At 36.7% G+C, this 11,786-nt stretch overlaps 1 protein-coding gene across 1 annotated transcript in view; it reads right to left on the bottom strand.

Moving 5' to 3' along the window:
• Nucleotides 1–3,788: 3,788 nt before the first annotated feature.
• The window catches only part of B3GLCT (beta 3-glucosyltransferase), a 49,761-nt gene continuing 41,763 nt past the window's right edge, over nucleotides 3,789–11,786 (bottom strand). Inside the window, exons 12-15 of the mRNA XM_032099538.1 lie at nucleotides 10,378–10,477; nucleotides 9,293–9,412; nucleotides 8,625–8,769; nucleotides 3,789–5,430 (exon numbers count right to left, since the gene is read on the bottom strand). Coding sequence (XP_031955429.1) covers nucleotides 5,263–5,430; nucleotides 8,625–8,769; nucleotides 9,293–9,412; nucleotides 10,378–10,477 — 533 coding nt within the window. The 3' untranslated portion in view covers nucleotides 3,789–5,262. The remainder of the gene's footprint in view (nucleotides 5,431–8,624; nucleotides 8,770–9,292; nucleotides 9,413–10,377; nucleotides 10,478–11,786) is intronic.

The raw sequence follows: 11,786 nt of genomic DNA, 5'->3' as shown, positions 1-11,786 counted from the left end.
ATGATTATCCACATTTTATTTTGTTAAAAATGTATTTCACTGTTTATTAAGTGTGAAGTCATTCCAGTATTAGCATTTGTAGGCTCAGATGTTTTAGTTAAGATAAAATCCATCAACAGGAAAATTCTAGCCTGAAGAAACAGCAACAGAAAGAGAAACAACAAATTAGTAACTTGGTTTGTCAGGACAAGAGATAGACTTTTTCAGCAGAGCTTCATGGCTGGGCAGAATGAGGCCATGGGACCACAGCATAGGCTGCATCAAACCACAGCACCTGGAGCACAGCTCCCACTCTGCTCTGTGTAAAGGGCTCCCTCAAGGAGCTTGCAAACAGAATCTTTGCAACGTAAGAAGTCTTAAGAAGTCTTTGGAAAAAAAGGCTGGTGAACTGGCCAACATCACCCATCAGCACTTGTGACCGACTGTCCTTAGAGCTACCAATGCCCCTGGAGATACAGCTGAGCTTGACCTGCTCCAGGCTATTACTTCATGTTTGTGTTTACTCAGGGTTACTCCTCACATCATTTCTGCTGCCTTGCTAGCCTGGGAATGGCTGCTTTGAAGGAGGACCAGTGAAAGCTTTCCTTAAGACCATTGAGGAACTCACGAGATCTTCAGTCCTGCAATGTTTCCATCCTTCCTGAGGGATATGTGCTGGATTTCCTGCCATTCTCCCAGGCTTTTGGGGAGCAGGTAGCAGACAGTGTCACGCAGCACCCCTGTGAAGATGGGGTGCAGTGCCTGTAGAACTAGGGCAACACATGAGCTCCTGCTATGAGGACCTTGATGGGGTTCATTATAAACTGTCTGATTAGACCTTCATCTGGAGGATGTCCCAGCTAGAAATGCATAAATGAGAAGTGGGCACAAACCAGTTGATGATGCACAACAACCTTCCCAGCAGAAAATTTTCTTTATTGGCTTTTTATTAATTAACAATCTGCTTACACTATTTTTTTTCCCTGTAAGTTGAGTGTAAAATATTAACAGCCTAGTGCTTTCAACTTTCCTGGAGTTGTTCTGTTTAACAGTCAGGCACTTAAGCCTTCAGACTTACAAAAAGCATTGCTTTAAAATTTTATTTCTCACAGGAATAGCTTAGCATTGGTTTTTTTTTTAGCTTACAAAAGCAGCATGCCTATAGATTTTCCATAAAGAATGTTTCATTAAACTCCATTGATGTAATTTCCCATCACTCCTCTCCATGCCTGTTTTCCAAACCAGTTCTTCCTTTCTTTGAAAGCAAGTCCTTTAGGCCTCTGTATGCATTTGCATAATGCCTACTTATCTTTTCATCTTTAAATAAATTATTTCTACTGTTTCTTTTCCCCTTGTGTTCAGAACTAACCAGTGCACACACACTCCACCAAAGCTGTTTCATTTTGCCATGCAAATGCAGGTCCTAGAAGAAATCTCATTAACTGATTTCAGTGGAGGTACTTCTGTTTCCTGGCTGACAAGGGCACAAATAAACAAGTCAAGAGAATCTGCAAAAGCAGGTAGATGAAAACAGATTGTTCACCTCTCTCTGCTTCCTCTAGTCCCACAGGTCTCTCCCTGTAAACCACAGGCTGAGATTTGAAAAGCATGAGGACTTTTCTTCTCAGGACAGAATTTAAATCAAGTAGTTACACAATGGCTACCACTATGAGACTGTATATTAAAAAACCTATTCTTTACACATGCATATAATGTGTCACAAATTGAACTAGAAAAATTAGTTACCTACAAATCAATATTGAATCTATTCCTTTGCTGAACGAAACAATTACTTAAAGCCCTCAATGTGACTGGGGAGGTGAATTTGTTCTATACTGACACAGATGTGTGCACAGGGGTAGTACAGAGGGTGAAGCCACCATGCTGATGTGCTGATGGGACCTCAGAGCCAGAGCTGCACCAGGCAGCACTAATGGAACAGTCAGGTGCTCTTAGATTCCTCAGCCAATGTATGATGTGGTGACACCCTCAGGGAGCATTTTGCTCAGAATTCTAAATTTCTCCTTTAGTTTCATATCAACAAGAAGCAGAAGCAATTGCATTGAAGCAAACTCAAATATATTTATTATCATGGTGTTCAATGCACAAAAGGATTCACAATTTTACAGTGTTGCAAAAAGCAAATCTCTTACTACTTCTCCATGTTTCTTGGTAATGCAGTGGCACTACTGGCTTTGGAGGTGCTCACAGAAGATAGTTATGGCAGTCTTTACACACAATGTTGATCCCACTTTCCAGGAATCTCATTGAATGGTGTTTCAGGCCTCTGGCTGAGACATTCTAGTTCCAGCCATGATAATGAAATCCGTGAGAAATTAAGGAATTGAAAATAAGGTAATTTGGACTCCTCCCTCCAGCCATTGGAGCTGGTGTTAGGGCAAACTCTTCATGCACAAAAAGAAAGTTACCCAGCTTAGAAGCTGCCTCAAGACTCGCCCATTTTCCTAATCACAGAGGAAGAGACAAAGGTCAGGTCCTTTTGGGTTCCTCCATGCCTGGGCCATCTGCAGATGTAGGGAAATAAAAACAGATCCACAGCCCTCATTCTCATTTTTGATCAAATGTGGGCCTCAAATAGTTTGTCACTCTTCATTTACATATCTGCTGTATTGAAGGCACTAGTATTTCAAGGGTCTTTTTGGCTCCTGGAAGATGAACCAACCAACCAAATTATCAAAAGAATTCTGTCAAAGAAAGATCTTAATACATGGAAATTTTTTATGTTATAAACATTAAAAACAAATAGTCAGTAATGATTCCCAGATTTTCTTTTTCATGCCACAACCCTGCAGTGTCCCAGAAAAGGAAACTTCAAGCAGTCAATCAACTTTGCAGCCCTGTTTTAATCTGCCTGTTTCCAAGTGAGTTGTGAATGCCTCTTCTATTGATTTGCTTTAACATTACACCATTTGTAATCCACTTGATTTTCATTAGAGACCTTAGTACTGTTCAGGCTCATTAACACACAGTTTTGTCCTTAGCTTTCAGCTAGTAACAGTCATCCTGAGTCTTCTAAAACTAAAGTTCACATACAAGGCTTCATATCTTGTTTATGGAAACTCTTTGTGATCCTTTGCTTGAAAAAATCTTATTTAGTTGGTGGACCAAAAGGTCACTTGTGTCATGCTGCTGCAGTGTCTCAAAAGTCAGAGTTCTGGGGGCAAAATACTTGAGCAAATTATGGCTTTGTTGCTTTCAAAACTATGGAAACTAAAATCAGAAGTCTAATGCTTACTAATACCTCCAGAAACCTTGCAGTAAAACCAGGGCTAACAGCAAGAGAAAAGATGGACTTTAGGATAGCTACTACTACATTTGTCAAACCAGAAGTAAAAGTCAAGCAAGCAATCAATCAACGAGCCAGTGACTTCCAACATCTAAATAACCAGTCTACAGGCACAACACAGCCTGGACCCAAATCAAATCATCTTTTGTTGATCTAGTCTGCCTCCACAGGGCCCAAGGAGAGATTAAATATCACCAGTTGGAAGTTGAACCTGATTGGACTGCATTGCAAGACCTGTGGGCAATTTGATAGTGACATGTGTTTTGTGACAGCAGCAAGGCTCCCAATCACATGAGGTGTTCATCAAAACACCATTTTCCATTTGCACAAAACTAGAGGCTGAAAACTGACGTAATCTGGAGGTCAGGATAGAACATGAAAAAACCCTAAAGATTAAGCCGCCTTTTAATAAAACTGACAGTGAACATAATTAAGGTGATGAACTTATTTCACTGGTGCTTAAAGAATCCTGTACTTGGCTCGCAGAGAGGAAGGAGGCACAAAAGGTTAAAGAATGCTTTTATTCAGCTTTCAGCTTTCACAGTTCTAAACAGTAAACATAATTAACAATTCACCAATGGTATCAGAGAACATAGTCCTGGTATCAGTAAAATGTCTACTGTTTAAGGCACTGGTAGTGGGAAGAAAAAAAGACATAACACGGATTGCTCTTTCTTAATCAGAATTTGAATCTGTTATGAATATGTGCTTGCTATTCAGTGCTTAGAAACCCACAAGCTGCATTCACAAACAAATGTTTATACAAGTTCGGTAATTACCGAGGCTCCCCTACTTCAACTCTACAGCAAGTATTGCTTTTCTTTGGAGTGGAATCAATTTTTAACCTACTAAAATAAACCAAAACACAAATTACTTCAGCAGTATGGCTTTAAGACCCTGTATTTGGTTACAATATAGCAAGCCAAGTTAAATGACAGCATACAGGTGCCAAATACTGTCATTTTAAAACAAGCAGTTTTACAATATAAAAATTAGTTTAGAACATACTATAGCCAGTTTTTGTACAAACATTCTTACAAAACTGAATTACTAAAAAGAAGTCAAGAAAGTTTTAAATATGAATCACACTTTACATGTTGTATGCATAAAATTACTTATCCTGATGATATAAATTAGGAATACTACAAAATTTTTAAAGCTGGCATTCATATGCTATTGAAATGCACACATCGGAAATACTGAAGTGTTAGTTCTGCCAAAATCCTTAAGAGTCACTCTTATATTTGCCAGATTGATGTACAGTGACTTAGGTTTCTAAAGGAGCCACAGTGACCTCCCGTGGCCACCTAAGAAATCCCTGTCCTTAACCTTTTTTTCCATTTTGTACATGGCATTCCACAGAAGTGCCAATAAACTTAAAAGGTACAACAGTGGTTTCGTGCCTGGTCCAACTACTCCAGGAAACTACAGTATTTCTATTTGCAATGAGCATAAAGGAGCACAGCCTTCACACAATCTAGCTCCTGGTCACAGAAAAAAAGTCAAGTGTCCTCTACGATTTATCGAGAAACTGTTCCAGAACCTTTTAGAGAACTGTTTTCTGTAAGTCAGTGAGAGATGATGTTTAATAGATGTTCAACACTTATTCAGTATTAGGCTCCCAAATAAATAACTTCAGCTTTTGAGAGAGCAAAGGAAGGAAATGTAAATTGATGCTGTCTGAACCAAGTCCAAAGCAGAACAGAGGTGAAGTTGTACAAGACTCTTAAATGTGTGTCAAGTTCATTGGTATATAAAGCCCAGAAACATTCTAAAAAGAAACCAAGTGGAGGAAAAGAATCCAAAAGTCATTTAAGTGCCTTCTTCCATTGTTCTGAAGGGATGCAAGCAACAGGAACAAAACACTGACTTCCCATGTCATGAACAGATGAACAACATGAAAACAAACCAAAAATCACAGTAGTGACTGTCCCTCATCTGTAGAACAGTAATTAACACTTACATTCTTCTACTGCTTATAAATCCTCTCTGTTATATCCAACTTTTTTTCCATTATGTGACTCTTCTGTGTTTGGTGCCAGCCATGTGAAATACACCTTCACTGGATCGATATTCCAATGCTTGTGAAATGATACTGGAATTTGGTGAGAAAGGTAATCTTTTGGGTAGTCCATCGGCCTTGCCTAAGATGGAAGAAAGAAGTAAAAGCACTGGTAGTTAATGATCAATAATAATTTTAAAAAGAGAAAGTATCACTGCTCAATGGCCTCTGTAACAGAACAATGTGGCACTGACAAAATACTCAAGATGGTAACAAGGAGGTTTTTACATCATTCTATTAAATCAATTGACAAGGCATTAGTTTACATCTTCAACTCACACTGGAGCCATCATGCTAGGAATGAAGTACACTGATATTTAATATGCCCTATTTCTTGGGATATGAAATGTCCACCATCTATGCAGTCAAGCAATAAACAGTGTAGTTGGTATGGAATCTTTTTAAATATGCAGTTTTGGCTCAATAATGACAAAATGATTTTAAACAATATTCTCTTCCTCCTTCTAATGACAGTTGTCAGCACTGCCACTGTGATTCTAGGCTCCTAATAAGGCCATAAGCAGCCAAAATACATGGAGTTTTATGATAGCTAAAAGTTCCAAACATAGGATACATTGTGGTGCCAGAAAACTGCGTTGTTGCTCTTTAGCAGGCTATATCAAACCAGAAAGAATTACAACACAGCGACAAGATGCAGCTGCTGTCCTAATGCACCACATGTATTTCACTTTCTCTGGCAGTTCAGTGGCACATAAATGCACCTTTACATAAACAATTCCCACCTGTAGTGGTCCCTGGAAAAACAACTACATTTTTGCCATTGGAGTTTTTGTAAAGAAAAATGCATGGAAGGCAAACTTTTGTGTTTTATATCTAAGGAAAAAAAAACCCAAACAAGAGGAAAATTGAGTGATTTGGATAACAAATAATTGATTTGATGCCTAAGCTGGTAACTGATTCAATACTGCATGCTTCACCTACTTATGGTGGTATTTATGAATTCTCTATGCAGTTCTGTATACATCACAGTCATAAAATTAGGCAACAGAATTTGACATTATGAAATCTGAATATGTGTTGTTGGTGTTATGGGTATTTTTATCCTGATATTTAAATGACAGAGTGCTTATTTTTAAAAATTCCACTGGAGAAATCAAGAGGGAACCTATATCCCTCACAACTTTTGAAAAACACTTTGAAGAACGTTTGGGTTTCAAGAACCTGAAGAATTTATTTTGGATAAAGAGAGTTTTTACACAACTGAGACCAAAGATTTTTGCTGCTTGAAAATTAATCAGCTTATTATTAAGCTATAGACACAATTCTGGTGTTTTGGTAATTCTAAAATAATGATATCTGCTCTAAAAATTTTTTTTTTTTAACTAAAATTTGTATTTGGTATTCTAGAAAAGCCAAATATATTGCTTTAGCCCAGATTTCATATTTAAGACCACAATTCTGGCTGCTTCTCGACATGGGAAGGTTCCTGTTCTCTTTAAGAGTCTCATCATGTCAGAAAGCTCTGGCACAGGTTACAGAATATGTATGTATCTAACTCAGCAAGTAGGCAGCAGGAAACCAGTAAGAGTGAGCAAACACATCATAGACTTTCCAAGAATGAAGATATCTTTGCTTCTCTTTCATAATCCATCTCAGTACAATTTTAGATTCACATACTTCAAGGAACATCACACATCATAATATTTCACTCAAGTCCTTAAGAAGTTATTTTCTGGTTGACAGAAAACCCAAAATTCGTTTTCTCATTTTTAAAATACTTTTTCCACAATAGTGGAATTTGTAGAACAAGCACATCCAATTTTTATTCAGTGGTTTTCCCCCAAGGGTTAACTCCTGTTTGAGGGATGTTTAATTAGAATTTGTTATAAGTAACAGTAAAGATGAATTAGAAGTCAAGTGCAATTTTCTGTGTGGAAAATCAAACTCCTAGGATTTCACTTTCAAAGTGATTCAGTATCAAATGCACACTATTAAAGATTACAAGGAAGTTCTTTGGTTTTTTTTTTAATAAGGACCATTCTTACAAATTTGGAAAATGAGTTCTGTTCTGACTCTGCTTTAATTAGGTTGGTTTGTTGTTTTGGTTTTTTTAACACTTCTTCAAGCACAAATTATTCAATAACTGCTGATTTTATAATATGCATGACTTGTTTTCTTTCTGTACTGAAAGGAGTAAGCAATGATAAACAAAACAGGAGAGTAAACAGATATGATTTCTTTACACGGACAGGGAATTAAAATATTGAACAGTGTGTTCTCAGTCTTCCCACTTCTCTACATAGTAAATGTAATGAGAAATGTAATCTTAACATAGGAAAAGATGACAATTTAAATAAGAAACTCCCTCCCTCCACTGACAGCTACTTTGAACGACATGGTAATTTACTAATTCTCAAGTCGCTTATTATCTTATTTTCAGCTCTTATTCAGGTACGCAGGTCTTCCCAGTTTTTCAACTAGATCAACACCTGAAAAACATCAAATGCTACACTCATTTAAATGCTGATTTTTAAAAAAGTTGTGCACTGTTTGGGAAAAAAATCTTTAGTGCTTCTTGTTCATACCACAGAAAAATTTGGTTTACTTGGCTTACAAGGAAGAAAATCTCTATAGGCCTCAATGCGTCATGTTTTCCACTGTGGCACTACAGTTAGCTTGTTAAATATTGTGGAAGACAGAAACAAAATTCCAATCTACTCCAGCCACTTTCTCCCAAACTCACATGAAATTATGTTTTGTGAGCTCTCTTTCCCATGTGCTAGCATAGAGCAATTTATCATATTTATACCATTCTTCAGAATCCACCACAAAACCAATATTTTCATATTTTAAATCTTCACTAATGAGATAGTTCAGAATAGTAAATACTGAATCAATAGAAAAATTAGGTAAGTAGAGCAGGCAGATTTATTGAAAAATTTTACAGTTAGTTCTCCATTACCTGAAGAAAAAATTATTGTTGTAGGTTTTTTTCCTTCAGAGGACATATGACAACTATTCAAAGCACGTGGCTCCTAATTCTATTTGTTTTTCAAAATTCTCACCTCTGACTGCATCTTTAATAAAATACAGTTATAGATTAGCTAAAATATCATATCAACTAGCAAAGTATTGTAGTAATCCATGGTATGAGAATGCTCTTATTTGATCAGTCTTGTTCTGCTGGGAACCAAGGTAAAGCAGCAGCATCATCTTGGTTAGTGTTATTACATATTGATCGAGTTTGAATATTTATGACTGTTTTATACTTAGAAAACGAAATACATTTTTAATACTCAAAAATAGCTCTCTGACCTGATGAAAAAGTGGACTGTGTGTTATAGGGATTCCTAAGCCACTGAAACACATTCCAAGGACCATATCATCAGGGGCATCCATGCTGTAACACCGGCATTTGCTAGCAAGCAGTTTCTGAACAGCTGTTCTGCTGAAAACCATCCTGAATTTAAAAAAAGCACATGAAATGTATAAAACTACTAAAGACACCAAATAATTGTAATTAATAAATATTGCTAAATTATTTTAAACTGCAAGACCAAATGTAGCCCTCCAATACAACATATTTGAAATTCAAAATTTGAGGGGTCAGAACGGACAAATGCCAGAGGCATTTTCTGAAAGATAATTACTTTTTATACTGAAAATTAATTACACCAATTATACCCATTGTTGTTATTCCAACAACAACTTAGCTACCCACCGTTTCTACTACTGCAGATAATTCCTCCTAAATTTGGCCTGGACTCAAAAGGAATATTCTCCTCAATCTCACTCAAACGTGAGAGAGAAGAGTTGGGGACTCGTGACCAGCATGTGTCACTACACAGAAGGTGTGAGGTGAATTGCAGACATTTGGGGAAAACATCACTGTTTCTGTTGAAAGTGATCTGTGTTGTAATTTAGAACATTTGCACTCAAAACAGGAACTAATGTAGATCTCAGTAGCAGCTTAAATAGATTACCCTCCTCCACCAGTGATGTAACTGTATCCTCCTGTTCCCAAGCCATAGCCGTAACGCTCGCCAAGGAATACTGGTTCATTTGGGTCATAGCAGCTGAGCAATTTTCGGAGTCTGAAGATACTATAATATGAAAAGCCATTAATAAAAAATCTTGTAAACATTCATTTTGGAATAGACATTGCTACCCTCAACAGCATTCTATTAAATAGCACAATGATGACAGGAGAAATTCAGAAATTCTACCCAAAAAAACTCCCCCAGAGATACAAACTGCTAAACAGAAATTTATGATGGGTTATTTACTATGAGATATGACTGCTGAATTTGGTCAAATCATGAACAAATTAGCTTAAAACATTTTTTGAAGTAGGCAGCTTGTCAGCAAAACTGCATCTCATCTCAGAGAAAACATGAAATTATACTTTCCAAGCAATGTTAAGATCTTTGCAAATTATCTGTGAACATCTACAAATTGAAAAGTAAAAAGGGTTGGTTTAGTTATATGAATATTGCATTATCCACAGTTACATCCTACTTCTTCTGTCACATGATTTAATGTAAAGTACTGTCTTGAACCACTGTTCCTAACCATGTGATCCTGCTCATTGATCACTGTGCCTTTTTTGCTTTCACTGCAGTGTCAGATTTTATGAGAATGGGATCTAATTTTCCAACCAAGGCAAGTTCCAGAACACCATTCTGGGTAGCTCAGACAACTGACCTGAGCTTATGAAACCTTTCTTCTGACACATTTCTGTGAGAAACACATCTTAGAAAGGGTATTAGCAAATGACTATACCCCCTCAGCTCAAACATACCTATACTGAGGAATCACAAAATGTGGTGTATTCAGACTATATGATTACATGATAACACTGATATGCACAGTTTTAACCAAGTTACAATATTGTTTTTAATATCCATTAAAAGAATACTGATGGAAAGTGACAATTTTTTTTCTTAAAGTAATATAAAGCTACATAACTAATAAAATAGCTGTATCACTTAAATAAAGAACAGGTGAATATTGCTAAATCTCTTACTGACATGAACAGTGGTAACTCCTGAAGTAATGCAATATATACCTTATCAGTGTGTCATCATCCACTACAACTAACCAAGGGGTTCTGGGAGAAGTATGATTCAAAAACCTTTCCAAAATGGCAAAAGTTTTCCCACAGTGACCTGAGAAAAAGAGAAATTAACAGAATATACACTTAAATAAAATAGGAATTAAATTAAAAACAAGCTTTATTCCAGCTATCTGTCAAGCTGTTGGACAAACTGCTACTCTTAATTTATTAAAAGAGTTGTAAAAATGAGAAGACTATGATAGAAGCATGATCTGCAAAATACTCCAAGATACTGTCATAGCATTTCATGATGCATCAGGCAGATCCATTGCTTTTATAGAAATATTTAAATGTATATTAATCTACTGTACTCGTCATTGGCAACTCAGGTCCTGATCACTGCCTCTAAGGAAAGGTCTCAACATTTATCACAAGATTATAATGAAGTTCAGAGGTAAGACACCCTTTTCTAGGAGTGGAGAAGTGAAACACCCTTGTTCAGAATAAGCAGGACATGATAAACAAGAAGTTTCAGACCTCTACTGAATCTTCTTTAGATCTTGGACAAATCTCATTTCAGTCAGTCTTTTTTCATCACAGTTGATTATCTAATGTAATTAGATATCAATATTACATTTACTAAACAATCATTCAAAATAAATTGTATTTGAAGCCACTTCCAGTTAAAATATTCTGTGACAAAATGCAGTAACTCTATGCTTAAGAAATGAAGGAAGTCCTCACTTTGGTGATTTTCTGAAACGGTGAACTTAATGCAGACTGATATGAGAACAATTACAATATTAAAGCCAAGATTTCTATATTATATTCTATCACAAAACATGGAAGCTCCCTGGCATGACTAGAACTACTGGGCATGGCTTCTACAAATGATCCACATGTGCCCCACAAGCTTGGTGCCTCCTGAAAACACTCACTGCTTGCTCATGTCCCTGTGCACACAGAAATCCCTGCCTATCCTTTCTCTGCCTCTAACAGACACAAAAAAGGGGCAGAAATAACCCAGAGGTCAGAACAACCGACCTAGTGGGTCAGATAAGGCTAACAGGCCACTGCCTGGACACCTGTAATTCAGAAGGTCATACATATAGGCTATGAGCCTAAGAACGATATATCAAATGAAAGAAAAAATCAAAACTAGTAAGCTCAAGAAAGCCATCATATCCATAGCCTTTTTTGTATTCAAACACAAAGTAAATTAATTTAAATGCCTATTATTTGCTATAAAAAGATGTTTCAATCTTAACATTTAATTTTTGTGCTTAAATCAAGGCATGCTATGCACCAGCATATAATATCTGAATACCATATGGCACGTAATTTATGCTCAGTAACCAGTTGGCACCGCCTGAGATCTTTTGAAATAAATTTATGACTTCTTCACTGTTGATGATCTTACA

Source organism: Corvus moneduloides, chromosome 2 (genome assembly GCF_009650955.1).
Source record: "Corvus moneduloides isolate bCorMon1 chromosome 2, bCorMon1.pri, whole genome shotgun sequence".
Classification (NCBI taxonomy): domain Eukaryota; kingdom Metazoa; phylum Chordata; class Aves; order Passeriformes; family Corvidae; genus Corvus; species Corvus moneduloides.
The sequence above is the reverse complement of the archived record's forward strand: the minus strand, read 5'-3'. Positions and strand labels throughout refer to the sequence as shown.